This window comes from Maniola jurtina, chromosome 7 (assembly GCF_905333055.1).
Source record: "Maniola jurtina chromosome 7, ilManJurt1.1, whole genome shotgun sequence".
Classification (NCBI taxonomy): domain Eukaryota; kingdom Metazoa; phylum Arthropoda; class Insecta; order Lepidoptera; family Nymphalidae; genus Maniola; species Maniola jurtina.
Window position 1 is genome coordinate 2,642,733 of NC_060035.1, and position 21,645 is coordinate 2,664,377.

Here is a 21,645-nt window from a genome sequence, read left to right on the forward strand (position 1 = left end):
ATAAATTGGCATTGTGAATCCCCATTGGTCCCCATTAGACCAACGAACGTCCAAAAACCTCCGTCAAATGTAATTAAACTAATTGTACTGAATATTGAACAAATCATTAAACAACAATAAATGATTTCATTTACCTAACAAGTATTTTTAATGAGTGCATCAACAAAAATATCACAAACATCACTTTGAATATCAGAATATACATACATAACAAAAAGATAAAATATGTAATTATCTACATATATTTATTTAAAAAAAAAAGTATAGTTCAATCAATATAATTATATAAACCATTTTACGGACCGAACGATTACTCAATCCACAGATCAAAAAGATCCAGAGTTAAAATTAGGTACATAGTCATCTTGTGCCCTAAAAATATATTATGAGGAATTTTAAAAATTTACCTATTTTAGAGATAAAAATATTAACTAGCGTGCGAGGCACACATTTCAATATAATAATATAAACATTGGATATTTAAATATTGTAGAAAAATGTATACATAATTTGTATTTTTGACTATAGAGATTGGTTCTATATTTTAATTTAGTAGATTGTACTAACAAAATTGAACTAGCAGTTTATTAAGTAGAAAATGGGTAAAATCTGATGGGTCAACTTTGATTATTATCAACTAAATTCCTAGCTTTAAGAGGGGTCTCTCCCTCACTCGCTCCATACAAACGTAGTTCCAATTTCATTTGAATATTAAGCAACCAAAGTCCACGAAATTTTGCAGATATATTCTAGAAACTAATATCTATGCCTGTGGTTTGCCTGATTTCTGTTAAAATATTCGGTTTCAAAGTTACGCGGTCTTAAAAATTCACATACAAATCTTTGAGTTCCTGTAATTTTGAAACTACATATTTTTAGAAAAATCTTAAACACCACAGGCACAGATATTAATTTCTAGAATATGTCTGCAAAATTTCATGGACTTTGGTTGCTTAATATTTAAATGAAATTGGAACTACGATTGTATGGAGTAAGTAACGGAGAGAGCCCTGTTAATCTAACACAAACAAGACCCGTTTTAATATGAAAGTAAAATTAATTTTGTGACGATTTTTATTTGACTATTTTATTATCACTTCAGTGTTTCTTTCGAATTGAAATTGACCAGTACACCGCGACTTGATTTACAAAATCATAATTCGGCACAGAAAAAATATCTGTCATTTTGTGGAAAAATATTTTTTTTTACCAGGAGAGTATAAGTTTGAAACGTCACATAAACTCTTACACATATAAGTACGCGATCACGAGCTGAAGTCTTGCGGGTCTATGGTTCCATCCACGTTGGTAACAATTTTTTCGTAACCAGCTACAAAATTATAAAGGAGACACGACCCTCAGCAATGAGGAATGACTACGAGACAAAATAACATCGGCGTAACTTATAAAAGTGGTAGATATGTACCAAGAGAGCATAACTTTGAAGCGTCTCATTGATACTCTTACACCAGTACCCTCAGCATAAGATTTTACTTCTCACCAAGAGTCGAAACACTTAGGCGTTAAAGTAAAATAGCCCTTAACTGCCTTGTTTTAATGCTCAAGTTTGTACATACATTTACAGCCAGCGCTCCAAGCGGAAACGTGGCAAAGTTAAAATCAATGGTACTGAATTTTTGACTTTAAATCAAGAAAGTTTAGGTCCATTTTACTTTGACGTTATTTTGTTGCGTGCGTGTAGGACGCGATCAGGAGCCGAACTCCTGCGTGTCGGTGTCGATCTCCTCGAACACGTAGGAGCCGCGGCCGTCCATCTGCAGGTAGTGGTCGTGGTGCCGCCACAGCGACTTGCGGTGCGACACCGTGAACAGCGATATGCCCATCTAAAAAACATGAATGAATGAATGAATTTCTCATAATAAAGAACCCTAAAAACCGGTCAAGTGCGAGTCGGCCTCGCTATTTTCCGTACATAATTATGAACACCATATTTTGGGTGTATGAAATATTTCTTTTCTGAGCTAGAGAACATTGCAGTAAACCGCGAAAGAAACCCCCAAAAAATGTTCGTTTGTTTTGGTCACAGCTTACAAAGTATTTTATAATCGTATTCAGTATTTGTTGTTTAAATAGAGTACATGGTACATAATACACCAAAATTCTAACCAGTTTAGTTTTTGAGATAGCCCCGTCACAAGAATGATCTAAAACTGTCAACTTTGAAGCCCCTTATTTTTTAAGATAAAAAATAATCAAAATATATCAGTACTCAATGAGCTCTAAACAATGATACCCCACAAGCCTGGGTAAGAAAAAAAATTTTTTCCAGCTCCTTTTTCAAGCCTCCCTGAAATATAATTTAATTTAATTTCCAATTCCATATTTGGTTTTGGGTCAACATTTTATACCAAATACCAAAATTTCAGGCGACGAGCTAGAGACCTGTGACAAGCGGACAGACAGACAGACGGACGGACAGATAGACAGCAGAATGACATTAATTTAACGTTTTTACCCTTTGGGTACGGAATCCTAAAAACCAAGATGTATCAGTGGACAATTTCTTAATATTAGTCATAAATTAGGATAGATCGTAGTACAGTTGGTAGCTCATTAGCACTCAGCAATAAGAAAAAAAGTCCCATACCTCTCGACAGTACTGGTACATGTGGCCCTCCACGTCCACAGAGACTGCGCTTGTGCACTCGTCCAAGATCGCGAACTGTGGCGCGTGGTAGAACAGGCGCGCCATCTGAACGCACAAAATAATATTATGACTCAGGTGCACTTGCAACACCAAGCTATTGAAGATCAAACTATATTTGTATATTCAAATTCAAAATATTTTTATTCAATTAGAATTTTACAAGTACTTTTGAATCGTCAAAAGCATCAACCACTGGTTCGGAATGCCTTTCCTACCGAGAAGCACCAGCAAGAAACTCGGCTGTTGCTCTTTTCAAAGTTTTGATATACAATATTATGACATGTATAAAAGTAATTTAAGATATTTAATTACTTAAAACGCACATAACTCGATCGAACCCCTGACCTCCGATTAGAAGGCAAACTTCCTAACCACTAGGCTATCACAGCTTGCAAATTCGGTTAGAAGGGCTTTACTCACGGCTATCCTCTGTTTCTCGCCTCCCGAGAGGACGTCCATCCAGTCTTCAACAGCGTCCCAACCTCCTTCTCTTTGGGTGAGGTAGGACAGCTGCACGATGTCCAGGAACCTGTTCAGCTCCTCATCGGTTCTTCCGCGACGCAGCATTTCCTCTCGCGTTTGAGGGTAGATCACCTAGAAAAAAAGTGATGACCCAAACTTATTTAACCTTGACTAAAAAGCCTGCTCCGACTTCCCCGAGTAGAATCCCCGAGAAGATCCATCGAAGCCAAAGCTAAGACCGCCGCAAAAAAACTAGGCATTCTTAACAAGGTCAAGCAGTACTTCACACCGCGCCAACTGATTACTTTGTATCAAGCACAAGTCAGGTCGTGCATGGAGTACTGCAGTCACCTCTACGATGGCTCCGCTAAGTACCAACTAGCGGCTCTGGATGCCGTTGACCGTCGAGCTAGGAGACTTATAGGCGAAGACTCTCCTTTGTTGGCGAAACTTCAAAGTCTCGATCACTGCCGTAAGGTCGCCGGCTTATCGGTGTTTTATAGGATATATTTCGGAGAGTGTGCACAGGAACTTTTCGATCTTGTCCCCCCTTCACCATTTTACCACCGAACCGCAAGACGTCGGGCGAGTTTCCATCCTTATGTCGTTGACATTCCATCTACACGCACGAAACGTTTTGCGTCTTCATTCCTCATACGCATGGCTAAGGTTTGGAATACTCTTCCGCGATCTGTGTTTCCTACCAATTACAATCCGGGTATCTTTAAAACAAGAGTGAATAGGCACCTTCTAGGTAAACGCGTCCCATCTTAGACCATATCATCACTTTCCATCAGGTGTGATTGTGGTCAAGCGCTTACCTATAGTGAATAAAAAAAAAAAAAAAGAATTTTCGTGGGAGTCAACTTTATTCAGAAAACCTACTTTCCCTATCTCTGATAGTTTTAATGGCTTCACTGCACTGTCCACTCACATTACATTATGTACGGAATCCGGAATTCCGGATCGCACACTAGGCTAAAGTGTCACGATCGCAATCACCTCTGATTGGTTGACTCTCGCTCACTATTGGTTACGATGCATTGTTGCAACAAGAATACAATTTTATCCAACCATAACAATTAAGATTGTAATAATGATTGATGCAGTTTTTCCGCAATCGACCAGCAGTTTACCTTTGAGTGGCTTGGAGAATGTCCCGCAAATGTTGGCCACAGGTATACAAATGTCCGCAACATCACCGACTTGCCGCAACCTTTACACGAGGCATTGCCAAGGTCTGTATGAACTCCTACATATTTAGTCGAAATCCTACAGACTCGTACGAAGCTATTTGCTTCTTCATTTTTAACATGCATTGCTAGAATATGGAATGCCTTTCCGTTTTCCGTTTTTCCTGGTAAATATAATATTGGTACCTTCAAAAGAAGAGTGAATAGGCACCCTCTGCGCAGGCGCGTTCTACCTTAGCCTGCATCATCTCCTGTTTGGTGTAATTGCAGTCAAGCAAAAGCCTATACAGTTAAAAAAACCGTTCAACCCGCACGCTAGGACGTTGATGCCGGGTCTAAGAAGATTCTTCAACTGACCTGGTCTCTAAATGTGCCTAGAGTCATGTAAGGTCTTTGCGGCACGTAGAACAGTTTCCCCTTGGGCGGCTTGGTGAGTGTTCCACCGAATATTGGCCACAGCTCGCCCAACATTCGGAACATCGACGACTTGCCGCAACCGTTCGGCCCGCACACTAAGACGTTGATGCCGGATCTAAACGGATAGAATTTACATAAAAAGCACACTAAACACTTGTTCTGTATATACAGGGTGGTCAAAAAGTCGTGGATCAAACGCAATAAGGAGATAGAGGAGGTCATTTCCAGCAATAAATTTTTCTACAGCATGGCCTTATTTAAATCGCCCTAAGAGTTATGAATATTTTTGGGTTTTTTAACAAAATACCAAATTCTCTTACAATTAGACTAATTAAAAAAAAAATGTGATGAAAAACAATAAAACAAACGATGTTGTGTCATTACTAGATAATGTATCAGCACTACAAACCTTCTATTGAGGCTCTGGCTACCAAATTACAAGAGCAATTTTTTTTTCCAAAACTTTTAAAGCGTCAGCAAAAATTAAATGTCACTTTAAAAGCGCACTGTGAAAAAAAAATGTACTACGGAAAAGTGACCCTATATCAGAAAAACTTCCTTATTTAATGCCAATTCAAATGAGGTATAACACATTACTCTTCGTTTCGTAATTCTGGTATTATAATCGTTTTTTCATAAAGGGGGGCTCTTCTTTAAGGTCACGGTGCTGGAACTGTGTCCTCGCACTGGAAAGCGCAACGCTGGCAGATCCTCACTAGGTGGAGGATCTGCTGAATTCAGGCAACGCAAGACCGTGGCGTGTAAAAGTCCCTCCAAGACACCTATGCTATGATCCAGCAGTGGACGAAGGGATAAACACTCACTTCACTTCGAAGGTGAGCTCCTTAATGAGCACGTCTCCGTTGGGCGTGACGAGCGGCACTCTATCAAAGCGGATGATCTTGTCCTGGTAGATGATGCGGCCCGCGCCCGGTGTCAACGTCATGAGCGGGACTAGAACAAAGTTTCAGAAAAATCTTTTAACTTAGATTAAGGAAACATATAAATAATCCTCAATAACTCACCGGTTATAAGAGCAGACTGAAATCCGAAAGGTTGGGGGTTCTAACCCGCCCCGTTGCACTATTGTCGTAGCTACTCCTAGCACAAGTTTTACGCATAGTTGGAGGAGAATGTTAGTCATGATAAACATGGCCAGTATTATTTTTTTTAAATAAAAAATCAATAAATAAAATCTTATATAATTTTTAAGAATTCATAATAATAAGCTGACACTATTAATATTAGCGTGCAGAAGCCAATTATTAATTTAGAGCCTCAATAGCTCAACCGGTAAAGGAGTGGACTGAAAACCGAAAGGTCGACGGTTCAAACCCCGCCCGTTGCACTATTGTCGTACCTACTCATAGCACAAGCCTGACGCTTAGTTGGAGAGGAAAGGGGTATATTAGTCATGTTAACATGGCTAATATTCTTTTCTTTTTTTTTTTTTAAATATGCCATAGTGACTCTTACCTGGACTCACTACTAGGAGTATTTGCCTTTTGCTTGATTTCGCAAAACTTAAATAATGCTGTTAGCTTACCACTGCTATTGCTGTGCCTCTCCACCATGGTCCGGCTCTAGTTGCCTCCGTTGACATCTTCTATCCTGCCGCGCGATCGGTTCGTCAGTCAACTCACCTGTGCCATTGCTGTGCCTCTCCACCATGGTCCGGCTCTAGTTGCCTCCGTTGACATCTTCTATCCTGCCGCGCGGTCGGTTCGTCAGTCAACTCACCAGTGCCATTGCTGTGCCTCTCCACCATGGTCCGGCTGTAGTTGCCCCTGTTGACGTCTTCTAGAACGTTCTTGAGCTGCGTCACTCGCGCCGTCAAGCCGGCCAACTTGCTCAGCTCTCTGCCCGACAGCACCAAACGACCGATACCCTCCGCCATCTTTACTAGCATGCGGCCGTATGTGTAGTAATGCTGAAATAATTATACACTTTTTGTTATAAATCGTGCTAGATTTCGTCTACAAAACAAATACATATAATGAAACAAACCCCAGCTAAGCGACATGGCTTAAGTGCACTAAGTTTTTCTTCACATGTTGAAGTAATTAATAAAAAATTTAAAAACTCAAAATTATCTTGAAACAGAAGGTTCATAATTCAGTAGTCGGTACGTAGGTACGTACGTATTTTAATGGTTTAAATTACATACCCTAAATCTATCTTGTTCTGTGCCAGTCGTTAACAAATTGTGGTCTCTGACGAAGAATGGCCGCGATACCGCGTAGAAACCAACTGTTATTGCGATATCTGCAAAAAAGCACTCATAAGGATAATGCATTAATTTAACCTGCAAAAAAAATAAACAATTATAAAGATTAATTCAATATTATAGTCTGGAATTTTAAGCTGCCGTGAAATTCAAGTGTTTAAAGTTTTTAATTATTTGATTGTGACGGTGGCCACCTATTGACATGATATGAATCTAAGGTGGAAAGCTCACAACGACGTTGCTAAATGACTTCTGATGATTGATCTGAATTGAAAGTAGAATATGCAGTCTGAATCACGCTAATAAAGTTTAAAATTCAAGTGTTTAAGGTCTATTTGATTGCGGCGGTCGACACCTGTTGACACGATACGAATCTATATAGCAAGGGCTAACTTGTATCTGAGTAAATAAATAAATAATTTGGGTTTGGCTCAACGTCTTACACCAAATACGAAAAACCAAAATTTCAGATTTGTAACTCATTTCGCCTACGAGCTGGAGACCTGTAACACGCGGACCAGACAGACAGACAGACAGACAGCAGAGTGACATTAACAGGGCTCCGTTTTTACCCTTTGGTAACGGAACCCTGAACAAAGAACTCACATTTAGCCACGATGTTGTCGATAAATCCCATGCCAACACGGAAGTTGAGGAAGTTCCTCAGATGCCGCGTCAGCTTGTAGAAGCTCGCCAATATCGTCAGCTGCTCGCGATGGTTGCCCTGTACATGACAATCATTGTTTTAAGCACCATCCAAATGATTATTCGAAGTGGCTGTCATACAAATATGTACTCATTCGATTCGTATTTTTGACGGATCCGTCAAATTCACGGATGAGTGCATAAATACCGGCAAAAATTAATGACATTTGTAATCCGTCGATAAGTCACATAACAACATTGCTATTTGTCAAAAATTGCTTGAATATGGAATGCCCATACCAACCTCCAAAGAGTTTGAAGAATGCCAACCTTCAAAAAAAGTGAATAGGCATCTTCGCAGACGCGCACTACCGTAGGCTGCATCATCACTTACTTTTTGGTGTGATCGCAATGTGGCGCAATCAAAGCGCATGCCTAAATGTTTAAAAAAATCAATTTTTGGTAAATAAAAAAAAAAAAAACTCTTCGACAGGTTACAGATAAGATTTAATTTATTAAATTACAATTCACAGCCTTATATGAGAGTTTGTCATGCTAATTGGATGATATTTTATGTACTTAACTGTACTATAACGCTATATAGTTTTAAAAAACCAAGTTTTAATAAATAACAATGTTGACTTTCAACAGCTTACCAATGAATTCATTAAATGAGGTACAATTTACAGCCATACCTATATGACTCATACAAGTCTGTCATATAAATTAGATGATAATATACCGCTAGTTATGGCGTGCATTAGATGATTTGTTTTAATATATTTTCAATTTGCACTTACTTGATAGAAGGCGATTTCTTCCGAGTTTGTAATGAGTCGCGAATTGACGTATCTGAATTCACCTTCTAGTTTTTGTTCTTGTACAGTCATTCGAGCTAGAAATAATAGTATTTGTGTTGTAAGGCAGCCGTAACAGTTACTGATATTAATTTACTACTGAATAGTTACTAAAGTTTGACTATTCATTGGTCTGTAATTTTTTTACTCCCATGGTAAAAAAATAATTACATGAATTTAAAAGTGGGGTTCTATCTTAACAATTTCAATCTAGCTTGGTAACTATATGCAATTTTTTACAAACTGGGTTAGATTGTGCCCAATGACCTTTTAAATCCTTTTATTTAAAATTCATTTTCTTTCCTTTTTTAGCAATAATCAAAAGAATAAGATGCAGATACTCTGAATTTAGTTTAGGGAAAACATCAGAATCGACGCCATGAATGAATATAAATTATCTTTTGTTTAATTTTACCTGTTGGTTTTCTAAGATACGTGAGGAATATGCCAGAGAAGAACAGGTAGGCCATCATTATGCCGGGTGTCTGTGAAGAAAAAAAGTGTTTAATAACCTAAAACATTAAATCAACTAATAAATACACAATCCCTTTACGATCTACGTCGGGTTTCAATATTCAATCTATCTGTCATGCCGTGAAAAACATAAACCTGTCTTTGCTGTTGCGCAGTCAAGACAAAAGACTTGCGGAGGCTCTCACTGTACAAGTAAATAGATATATCCACTGACAATGAAATCATGACATAACTGAAAAACCTAACTACAGAAGGTCTAAAGTGCCAGACCCAGATAGCCGTGAAAAACTTATTAAACCTGTCTTTCTTGTCGCAAGTCGAGTAAAAGTCTTACCGAGGCTCCCAAGTTAACGGTGAGTCTGTACAAATAAATGGATATATCCAGCATAAGTTTGTTTATGTTGCTGTAGAGATCGATGACGGTCTGTAGAGGTCGCAGAAATTGTCGATATCCGGTTGTCCAAGTTAGTCACTTGGTAGATATCCAGCTGTCCAAGTTAGTCACTTGGTAGAGATCTGGATGTCCAAGTTAGTCACTTGGTAGATATCTGGATGTCCAAGTTAGTCACTTGGTAGATATCTAGTTTTCCAAGTTAGTCACTTGAGTCACTTAGATGTGAAACCAGTGAAAAAATCTTACCGAAGCTCCCAAGTTAACGGTGAGTCTGTACAGGTAAATGGATATATCCAGCATGGGTTTGCTAATGTTGCTGTAGAGATCGATGACGGTGTCGCAGAACTTGTCGATATCCGTGGTGAGCAGTTGGTCCGCGTTGGATATCCGGTTGTCCAAGTTCGTTAGTTGGTAGTATGTGAAACCTCTGGAAAAATAATAAAAAAAAAACACTATAGTGTGTGTAGCCTTTATTGCGACTGAAATAAACAAGCGTTGCTAGAAGGATATGAAATATATGAAATTCGTAGTTTTTGGATCATATTCATATCTTCGTATTTTCGGTCTTATTTTCGTACTGTACATTTTTTAAATAGACTCGTTTTGGTATTAGCTAATTTTTTTTACAAAATCGACAAGGCAAATCCAACGTCAAGTCCGCAGTTTAAAATTCAAAAGCTCTTAATCCCTGTAACTGCAATATAAAAGATGGCAGCTTCAAAACAGCAGATCTGTTTAGCGGCCATTTAAATACGGGCGGAAGTAATGCGAGCGTTAAAAGTAATGTTAAATGGTATTTACTTCAAATATTGCTGATACAAATGCAGTGAGAGGTTAGTACGCAACCGCAATTTCACCTCTCCTATACTCCACTTAAGGACATTATTGACTAGCGATATCTGAAAAAGATACAAGATCATTAATTAAGTATCTTCAGATGGTATCATCGCGTAATTTATTGTTATTAAAAGTATGCTCCTGAAAAAAGCTTATTATACAATCGAAGATTATGTAAATGACAAAAAAGCTTGGATTTGACTCGCTCCAGCAATACACGGCGCTGCAATTGCTTGTATACAGTATGGCATATTATTGTAAATTGTACATTTGAAAATAGCAACCGCCGAGTTTCTTGCTGGTTCTTCTCGGTAGGAACGGCATTCCGAACCAGTGGTAGATTATTTTGACGATTCAAAAGCACTTGTAAAAGTTTAATTGAATAAAAATAATTTGAATTTGAATAAAGTCAGGATGTTAAAGCCTGCTTAATATAACAACAAATACATACCAATGGCATGGCCATGAAGAATTTTCCTAAAAGCCTTCTGAAATCACTGAGGTTCATTGTTATTATGGATCTGGAACAAACGGGTTAAATTAGATAAACATGATATATAATATTGTGTAAGTAAAACCGGCACCAATAACAACATCTTGTGAGAGTATCTCTTTAGCAGTATCACCACTTAGCGTCAGGTAAAAAGAGTTCTGGATGACGGTGGATGGGAGGTTTACGCAAAGGTACTACTTTCCTACAGCGCGTTAATGAAACACGGTATTGTACCAGAACGCTAAATCGCTTAGCGGCACGACTTTGCCCGTAGGGTGGTAACTAGCCAAGACCAAAGCCTCCCATAGGACCAGACCAGAAACCTAGAAATTATAAAATTCTAAACCCCTGTCGAGAATCAAACCCTGGATTTCCCGATAATAAGACCACAGCGTTTGCCACTGCGCCAGGGAGTTCTAAATGTATTGTTATTCCTTTCATAAATACTCCCTAGATAGCACTGCACTAGATTTATGCTTGTTAACCCCCGACCCAAAAAGAGGGGTGTTACTTATAAGTTTGACGTGTGTATCTGTATATCTGTCTGTGGCATCGTAGCTCCTAAACGAATGAACCCATTTTAATTTAGTTTTTTTTTTTTGTTTGAAAGGTGGCTTGATCGAGAGTGTTCTTTAGCTATAATTGAAGAAAATCGGTTCAGCCGTTTGAAAGTTATCAGCTCTTTTTAAGTTTTTAAATTTTGAGTAATTTTAGTTTAGAAATTGTGTACAACAATATTAGCAACTATACATACATATTATAATGTATTATATTTTTTATAGTGTAGGTACATAGTCGTAAAAAGTCGTCACTCGTTAAGACAGCTTGTTTTCATAAAGCCGGCTCTACACTCGCACGTGAAGTCGCGCCGTCATTTCACGCCGTGAATGTATGCCGCGATCCACGCGTGAACTGTGTCCCTCCACACTCGCAAATCTTCACAGTCTTGTTCGTGACCTCCTTACGATGTCCTGTCCGCTACTGCGGAACAATGCGAGTGTACATGCGTTCACGTTCGCGCGCCGCAAACTCTTTGTCTCGGACCAAAAAACCGACACTTTTTTATTTATTTTTAATTATATAGACTAGCGCTTGGCTGCAATCAGACCTGCTAGCAAGTGATGATGCAGCCTAAGATGGAGCGCGCTTGCCTAGAAGTTGCCTATTGACTCTTGACTTGAAGGTACCCATATTATAGGTGGTACTCTGATCGGGGAAAGGCGCGAAGCGCGAACGCGAAGGCGTGAACATCTACAGTATATATCATAGAACATAATATACAGTATATATCGCATAGAAATCTTCGTCACTGTTCGGCAACGGTCGTATTCCCCGAGCGTCAGAAGACGATATGTATATAGAGTGGTTAAGTGCATTTTTAGGGCATTGTTTAGGGCTCTTACGATTCAATGATTCGGGTGTTTCTGGGAATACGACAATTAGCGAAGATCTGCATGCGCATTATTAATTTGGTTGTACTGTACACTCGTGATTCGCAGTTGTCGCGGGCTTTCGCGGCCGTTCGCGCCGCGAGTGTAGAGCCCACTTAAAATTTTGACTACTTCGCACATTAACGTCTATACCTCTATACTGCATTCTGTCACATTATCACCTCAATGTAATTGATAAAATAATTACCTGTTCTATAAGAGCATGTACTGCTGTATGATTCATTATTATGCTAGAATTGCATACCTAATATGTACTTAGTAATTCTTTATATTTTTTGTTTTTAGTGTTTATTAAACTGGTTTTTTTTACTACTTATAAAACCTATCGAGTAAGAAAAACGTGCATGCACAGGTACTTAGGTACATGGTTTCCGTACCTCAAAAGGAAAAACGGAACGCTAATAGTATTTCTTTGTTGTATGTCTGTCTGTCGTGTCCGTCAAAAAACCTAAAGGGTGCTTCCGGTTGACCTAGAATCATGAAGTTTGGCAGGTAGGTAGGTCTTATAACACAAGTAAAGGAAAAATCTGAAAAGCGTGAATTTGTGGTTACATTATTTAAAAAAAATTAAAATGTGTTTCAATTTTCAAAGTAAGATAACTATATCACGTGGTCTGTCCATCTCCACCTCCGAAGATATTCATCAGATCTTCACCAAATTTATATGGGACCGCCTGCACAGTATACCCTTTTAAACAAAAAAAAATCTAAATCGGTCCAGGGGTCTTTGAGTAATCGGGAAAATACATAAAAATTAAAAAATACAAAAAGATTGCGACGATTTGAGAACCTCCTCTTTTTTTGAAGTCGGTTAAAAAGACCAGCCCTGTGCCTGCGTTCCCGACACAGGCGCAGCAAATGCCGAGTGGAGTCCATTTTGGAACCACACACCACGCATCTTATTTCGAGCAATTATCTGTACTTTCTGTGGCACCAAATAAACACATTTTCTTTCTTTCTTTATATTATATGGGTCTGGAAGACGTCGAAGAAAAATTTCCGCTAGAATTATCTCTAGTCCAAAGGGTTAAGACTCCAAAAATCTCTTGCCTCGATTATCGCGAGGTTTTTTGTCGTAAAATCATACAACTGTTACGTCATATACGTGTTACTTCGTTGGCCACCAGTCTAAAGGTAGGCAGAACCGGAATTGTATGTGGTTCGTGTAATTATTATTTAATCTCAGGCTTTAGGCAAGTTAGGTAACAATATCTTGTTGCACTAGGCGAAGTTTTTTACCCGACTGCGGCAAAGCCAAAAGGTAGGGTTATGATTTTAGCAGTCTATGTATGTATGCATGTTTGTACCCAGATTCTGTGTGTTCCACCGTAGCGCCTAAACTACTGGGCCGATTTTGATGAGTGAGATGTCAATTGATCCGTTGTAAAGGCTCGGGTAACATGGCTATATTTTATACGAAAAAATATTGACCTAGCGGAAGTTACATCGAAAAAAGTGGGGGTCTCCAAAAATATTTTTTTGTATCGAGTGGGATGTCAAATCGAAGAGGAGAAAATTCTGAATTCATGAGTATAAATGTACAACAACATTAAAATACACCAAGCGATAGACAAACAATTTTACTCTTATATTTCAGTGTTTATTAAGACGATCGCAGTTGGGTCTTAGTTTTCAACTTTATTGAGTCCAAGATTTCTAAAAGAACACTTTTCAAATCCATATCCATACTTAATCTAGGTACACTAATATTATAATGAGGCAAAGTTTTTTAAGTTTGTTTGTAGGAAGTAATCTCTGCAATTACTGAACCGATAAGTCGATAGCATCAGTATTTACTGATATAAGCAGCTGTGACAGACGGATAGACGTACTTAGTCGCACCATAGGGATGCCATTTTAAAATTTTGGTACAGGACCCTAAAAACGTTATACGTATTACATACTTTTCTAACCTATTCTATACTAGTTGATACCCACGACTTCGTTCGCGTGGATGTAGGTTTTTTAAAATTCCCGTGGGAACTCTTTGATTTTCCAGGATAAAAAGTAGCCTATGTGCTAATCCAGGGTATAATCTATCTCCATTCTAAATTTCAGCCCAATCCGTCCAGTAGTTTTTGCGTGAAGGAGTAACAAACATACACACACACACACACACACACTCACACACAAACTTTCTCCTTTATAATATTATATATAAGTGTGATTCATTATTCGTTTAATGTTAGATTACTTTCAGGGTAAGACATTAATCTTGGATTACCAGAAGGCTAGACTAAGTAAATGTATTAAGCAAATACTGAGAACTAAGTAAATATCTACACACCTGTATTATTGTTTATTTAAGTTATTATTAAGAAATAAAGACAGTACATTATATTTTCCAACTGTGGAACGAGGACTTTCAAATTTCACGTGATGAAAAATTATTTATTTATTTATTGAAAAGTGTTATTTCTTGAACAACAGGTGTATGGAACTCTTCGTGTGTGAGTGCGTCTTGTACTTGACCGATGGTTTTATTGTTACTTATGAATTATTTATTATTCATCAATGGATTAAAATACTTGTTTATCAATGAAAGATTCAAGATCTTTGGACACGCTATAAGAAATCTACACTGATATTATATAAAGAGTTCTCAAGTATGCATGAGTGTAATCTCGGGAACTAACACCTTAATAGCTCAACGGTTAAGGAGCGGACTGAATTCCGAAAGGTTGGCGGTTCAAACCCACATTGCACTTTTGTCATACCTACTCCTAACACGAGCTTAACGCTTTGTTAGAGAGGAAATGGATATAGGTTTTTTTAAACCCGTAGGAACTCTTTTGATGTTCCGGGATAAAAAGTAGCCGATGTGTTAATCCAGGGTATAATCTATTTCTATTCTAAATTTTAGCCAAATCCGTCCAGTAGTTTTTGCGTGAAAGGTAACAAATATACACATAAACACTCGCTTGACTGACTGTGATAAAATATTACATTTGTAACTACGTTGGTTTGCATTGCAGCGCGCTACGAATAAACTCCCTGACCTACAAACGTCCTTAATTCCTTATGTATATCACTCATATAAGGTGAGGTAAGGAAAACTGTGTCATAATAGGAATTATATAACTAAGAATTACCTACATGTTTTACATAATATATCTACTTTTCCTTGTTAATTTTTTTTATGTATAGACTAGCGCTTGGCTGCAATCAGACATGCAGCAAGTTATGATGCAGCTTACACAAGATGGCCCATTCACTCTTGACTTAAAGGCGTTTCATATCTTAGCGGTTCGGATTAGAAACGAGGAAGCAAATCGCTTCGTAGGTACGTGTGCGAGGAATTTCAACTACGTACGGGTGCCAACCTTGACGAATGACGATGCCTAGTAGGTACCTACGATGGTAGATGGTGAGTATAGAATCAAAACAAATTATTATTAACATGATGTTATTTAATGAATCTAACATGCACATCTAACATGTTCTACAAAACAAAATGTTTTCCAAAATGAAAATAACTAGGAGTCAAGCATCAAAGAAATGTATAAAACTGCAATGTAATGCTATGAATAAGCAATGAATAATACCTAGTAGGTACATACAATCACACTTCACACTAATATTAAAGGCGAAAGTTTATGTGTGTGTGTGTATGTTTGTTACTCTTTCACGCAAAAACTACTGGACGGATTTGGCTGAAATCCGGAATGGGGATAGATAATATCCTGGATTAGCACATAGGCTACTTTTTATCCCGGAAAACCAAAGAGTTCCCACGGGATTTCGAAAAACCTAAAACCACGCGGACGAAGTCGCGGGCGTCAGCTAGTTTCCTATATTTACAAGGTATGTATTCCTATCTAGTGTAGTATTTAGAAAATAGCATAGCATTAGATGAGCTATGGAGAGGGCTATGTTAGGAGTTTCCTTGAGGGATAGGATCCGAAATGAGGAGATTCGCAGGAGAACCAAGGTGACATAGCCCAAACTATTAGCAAGCTGAAGTGGCAGTGGGCAGGCCATGCTTATCGTAGAGGCGATGGCCGTTGGAGCCGGAAAGCCCTTGAGTGGAGACCGCGTTTAAGCAAACGTAGTGTGGGACGCCCTCCAGCACGATGGACCGATGATATTAAGCGGCTGGCGGGAAGTGGCTGGATGAGGAAGGCTGAGGACCGGGTGTGGTGGCGCTCTTTAGGGAAAGCCTATGTCCTGCAGTGGACGTCCACAGGCTGATGATGATGATAGCATAAGAAACAACCACAGCATAGAATCTTAGTGGTTAAGTCTTTGGTCTCTTATTCAGGGGTCTGGTATACAATCTCGAACATACTTGTTTGTGTTAAGGGTTCTGTACCTCAAAGAAAAAGGAACCCATATAGGATCACTTTGTTGTCTGTCCATCGTGTCTGTCAAGAAAACCTATAGGGGTACTTTCCGTTAGCCTAGAATCATGGCCAGGTAGGCAAATCTTATAGCACAAATAAAGGAAAAATCCCAAAACTGTGAATTTGTGGTTACATCACAAAAAAAAAATATTAAATCACATATAGGTGGCGCAGTCTGTCATCAAGTAACAGTGTTCTACACAAAAGTGTTAGCTATATCTTGTACGATGGTACGGATTACGGAACCCTTCATGTTCGAGTCCGACTCACACTTGACCGGTTTTTATTATTCGTTATTATAGCAGCCACAGAAATACATATTCTTTAATTACAGTTCTCTATCTAATACGGTTTACGAGGTACAGTTCGCTGACAGACAGATGGACGAACAGCGGAAGCTTAGTAATAGGGTCCCATTGGCAACCTTTGGGTATGGAACTCTACAAAATAATGAAACATTCATTAGGAAACTTCTACACACACACATTATTATTTGGTACATAGTTATTTTGCTACTGCCCGAAAAAGTGTTTTAAATTGCTAATTATTATTTATTAATGTATATCAAAGTTCAAATCCAGTTGAAACTTGAAACAACCATTGTATGCAGAACACCAAAGCCTGTGTATGTATAAATAATCATGATCAATCCATTGCCGGCTAACTACAGAGCACGAGTCTGTAGTTAGCCGGACTCTTCGATTTTCCAGGATAAAAATATAGCCTATATAAAAATATAGAGCTTATCTAAAGGATGCAAACTATCTCTGTACGATGAAGGTACCATATTTCATTTAAATTGGCGGAGTGGATGGGTCATAAATAGGTTGCAGACAGGCAAGCAGACATCACACTTCACACTAATATTATAAAGGCGAAAGTTTGTATGTTTGTATGTTTGTGTGTGTGTGTGTGTGTGTGTGTGTGTGTGTGTGTGTGTGTGTGTGTGTGTGTGTGCGTGCGTGCGTGCGTGCGTGCGTGCGTGCGTGCGTGCGTGCGTGCGTGCGTGCGTGTGTGTGTGTGTGCGTGTGTCTGTGCGTGTCTGTGCGTGTGTCTGTGCGTGTGTCTGTGCGTGTGTCTGTGCGTGTGTCTGTGCGTGTCTGTGCGTGTGTCTGTGCGTGTGTCTGTGTGTCTGTGCCTGTGTGTCTGTGTGTGTGTCTGTGTGTGTGTGTGTGTGTGTGTGTGTGTGTGTGTGTGTGTGTGTGCGTGCGTGCGTGCGTGCGTGCGTGCGTGCGTGCGTGCGTGCGTGCGTGCGTGCGTGCGTGCGTGCGTGCGTGCGTGCGTGCGTGCGTGCGTGCGTGCGTGCGTGCGTGCGTGCGTGCGTGCGTGCGTGCGTGCGTGCGTGCGTGCGTGCGTGTGTGTGTGTGTGTGTGTTGTGCTGAAATTTAGAATGGAGATAGATTATACTCTGGATTAGCACATAGGCTACTTTTTATCCCGGAAAATCAAAGAGTTCCCACAGGATTTTTAAGAAACTACATCCACGCAAACGAAGTCGCGTGCATCACCTCACCAATATTAGTATGGATATTGTATGGGTTATAGGTACTTAATTTGAATATAATTTATGTAATGTATAGTTAGTATATTTTCTCTTATTATTACCTGGAAGGTGTATTCCTCTGTGATTATCCATACTAATATTATCCATACTTCCATACTAATATTATAAATGCGAAAGTGTGTCTGTGTGTCTGCTACCTTTTCATGGCCCTACAGTTTAACCGATTCTGACGAAATTTGGTACAGAGTTAGCTTATATCCCGGGGACGGACATAAGCTACTTTTTATCCCAGAAAATCAAAAAATTCCCACGGGATTCCTAAAGGCCCATCCCCTCAACCGATTTGTATGAAATTTGGTACCGAGGTAGCTTGCATCCATGTTATTGACATAGACAACTTTTTATCCCGGAAAACCAAACAGTTCCTACGGGATCTTAAAAAACCTACATCCACGCGGACGAAGTCGCGGGCATCCTCTAGTACTAAATATTTTAAAAATTAAATCATCCATCTAAAAACCTCCTGCCACAACAGTTTAAACTGAATCTCAAGGTTATGAGAATAAATTGTTGTTTTTATGTATGTAGTAAATGTAAGGAGATGATGCCTAGGTCAAAAATAAATTACTTCTTAGTAATTGTTAAATAGAGGGTCTTCCAAAAATTTGTAAAATCCACACTCACTGCTGGTTTTAAGTTCGCTAGCCATTTTAAATTATCAATTTAGCTAAAAAAGTACGTCAAATGTGTATGACGTTACATCTGTGTATTTCATACAAGCTCCCATACTAAGCGAGCGTTTTGACGTTCCATAAAAAATCGCTGATAGGACTAGTAGTCATCATCCCTATTAGATAATTCTCAGCATGTATTGCAATGACACCCACAAGTAAAGTGTTGGGACAGTGTCAGAAACCTTCCCACAAATTCCGCAGCAGTTGTCGCAAATTTAAACAACAACTGTACAAAGTTTCAACTCAATGGATGTGCAAATGCATAACAGAGATGCTTATTTCATACCTCAAAAGTTTTTTGATCTAAGTATATTATCTCATCTCTACCCATTGCCACTTCATATTTGCAACCTGTTGAGCTATGTTGGCTATCCTGGTTTTCCAAGCATAGCTTTCTCCGTTGCCTGCTAAACAAGCTATTGTTAATTATAAGCTGCAGCAGGTCATATTTTGAAACTACGCATCTATATGGCTCAGATATTTGAGCTTTCTGCTGTCCATACATTTAAGTAACTCAGTGTACTTTTCCATTCTCTGCAACACAGCAGTATTACAAACATGATCCATGCATTTAGCTAAAAGATGTAATAAGCTAAAAAACTTACCCCTCAACCAAAGTAGTATGCTGTATAAGCCACAGATCACATAATGTCCTTGCAATCAAGGATAAAGCTATCAGCACCATAAATGCACTTTCCTTTGTCCACAACCCTGGTACCATTATGTGCCATAGTGCTTTAAGTTCTGCAAAGAACCGTGCATCTACTTGAGCTTTTGGTCCCTTTCTGTCTTTGTCTTTGATCATATATTGTACTCTTTCTTCCGGTGATAACTGGCCTGGTTTCCTGACATTTTTTGGTTTCCTGTAAAAAAAGTATACATTTTCAATCATTTGGAGTAGGCAATAAACACAACTTTAGATATTAAGTTGTTAATATCCACAGCTCAACAGTTATTACATACATGTACAATTTAACTTTGCGCCTTAAAATTACAAATAAAAACAACAACTAGAAACAAAAACTGGCTGATTAGAGGCAAACTGGAGGACGAAATAGCAGAGGATTTTAAATTTATAAATTGAATTTGATATTTATCCATTGAATGATATGCTCAGTGCTCTAGAAAAACTGTGCTGCAATGCTTTGAAGTCAATCACTGAGTTAGTAATCAATTGAAAATTTTGACACTCACTTCACTAATTGCTCATGTTAATATTAGTTCATGATGAAATCATTTTTTACTATCTTTATGCTGATTCGAAGTAGTATAAATGTATGTATGCAGATTGCCGAAAAGTTTTCATTGATCAATCATTATTTTATGCTGATTAGTTAATATTTGACAGGCTTGAAGTCCGTAAAAGAGCCTAGCCAGCAGTGGACGTCTATCAGTTGATTAGTAATGATAATGATGAGTTAATGTTTTAGCATAACATTATCACATAATGATAATACAAATTTTAATTACTGACAAGTGGTTGTGGCTGGTTTATTTTATTTTTCTGCACTGTTTCATGTTATTAAGTACCTATCTATTGTAGCGTTAATAAGTAATTTCAAAAATAGATGGATTTACCTAATAAGTGAATGGAAAACGATAAAATGCAGGCCATTGAAATCTTACCTTGACTTTAAAGCATTTCGAACTATCCATGCACCTAAAGCCGCAGAAGCAGCCAGGCCGATTTTAACATCTGTCCTTGATGTAAATTTACTAAAATTTGGTGCCATTTTAAAAGCACTAAAACTAATTTTTACGCACAACGAGAACACATTATATGGTTATACCACCAGGCACCAACTTGCACACCACACCACCACTCACCACCAGCCACTTTACACAAATACGTAACTGGAATGAATTAATTATGAAATGAACAGTCGTGAACTTAGCTAAAGATTAGAAACGTTGAATTAAATACGTAATCGTAATATTATCGCATGACTATGAGCGAGGAGCAAAAGTCACTTCTCAACACATTTTGTTGTACTTTTCGTAATCGTATGGAAAAATTCCAAAAAACTCTGTCATAAAGACACCCTGACGGACGGATGACAGTATCAGTGTGACCAGATTAAATTTATAATCCTACTAGCGGCTGGACTAAGGGGCTAAGGGCGTCGTTCTAATCATGAAGTACAACCTACCATGAAATTCGTGTGGACCGTGCCACATGATCCAGGCGCATCCGCACGTTTTTTTAAAAATAGTTTTAGGTTAAGCCCTAAAACTGTTTAATAAAATACTATTTGTTATCAAATTAACTCATATTTTGCATCCAGGATATATAAAATAATACGTACAAGTGATTTTTTTATTTACTATATGTTAAATCCTTGGACAAATTTTTTTTGGTAAGAAATTAATTTTTATAAAATTAGTAACTAGGTACCTACCAAGTTAAATTAGTTTACAAATTGTTTTTTACCTAACTAAGGTATATATTTTATGATTTTAATTTAATTTTTATTAGTCTGTTCATTAAAATGATCTTTATAGTAGGTAAAACTTCAATTATTTATTAATGTCATAACTACTTACTTTTAATATTAACTTCTTCACTTAGTTATGACTGTCAAGAATATTCAACTTTTTGGTGCTTGGTGGAGATTGTTCTGAGCAATACGGCCGCCTCTGCATAAAATTGTTTTTAGTTTTTTTATCTGTTACTTCGTTTTGTTTTAATTAGGATTTCATGTTTTTTTGGCAATAAAGTTATTATCTATCTTACCTATCTTTTTTGTTTTTGTCTGGTAAATAGAATGTGATCTTTCAAAGTAGTTTGATATGAAACTAATTTAATACTAGTAGGTGGCTTTTGGTTTATCAACAACCCATGAATCTTATTCCTTGGTTCTTGATAGCCAGAAAATAAGTATTGAATAACCTCTTCTTTCACAAAATCTAACTTTATTATTTTCTTTTTATTCTTATTGCATTTAC

The 21,645-nt window shown here is 38.1% G+C and overlaps 1 protein-coding gene across 3 annotated transcripts; it reads right to left on the reverse strand.

Moving 5' to 3' along the window:
* Positions 1–1,309: 1,309 nt before the first annotated feature.
* On the reverse strand, positions 1,310–20,747 carry LOC123866575 (ATP-binding cassette sub-family D member 3). Of its 3 annotated transcripts, none has more exons than XM_045908221.1 (16): positions 20,326–20,747; positions 19,305–19,562; positions 10,626–10,695; positions 10,139–10,236; positions 9,584–9,764; positions 8,885–8,954; positions 8,413–8,507; positions 7,574–7,691; positions 6,908–7,005; positions 6,481–6,670; positions 5,565–5,694; positions 4,681–4,855; positions 3,089–3,262; positions 2,609–2,713; positions 1,697–1,844; positions 1,310–1,475 (listed from the first exon to the last, which is right to left on the reverse strand). In XM_045908221.1, exons 1-15 carry the CDS (start codon positions 20,430–20,432, stop codon positions 1,710–1,712), a joined length of 2,004 nt encoding a protein of 667 aa, XP_045764177.1. In that variant the 5' UTR covers positions 20,433–20,747; the 3' UTR covers positions 1,310–1,475; positions 1,697–1,709. The 3 variants fall into 3 exon arrangements, with proteins under 3 accessions (XP_045764177.1, XP_045764176.1, XP_045764175.1); XM_045908220.1 differs by having other exon boundaries at positions 1,310–1,474; positions 1,694–1,844; XM_045908219.1 differs by having other exon boundaries at positions 1,310–1,844.
* Between the last annotated feature and the right edge of the window lie 898 nt (positions 20,748–21,645).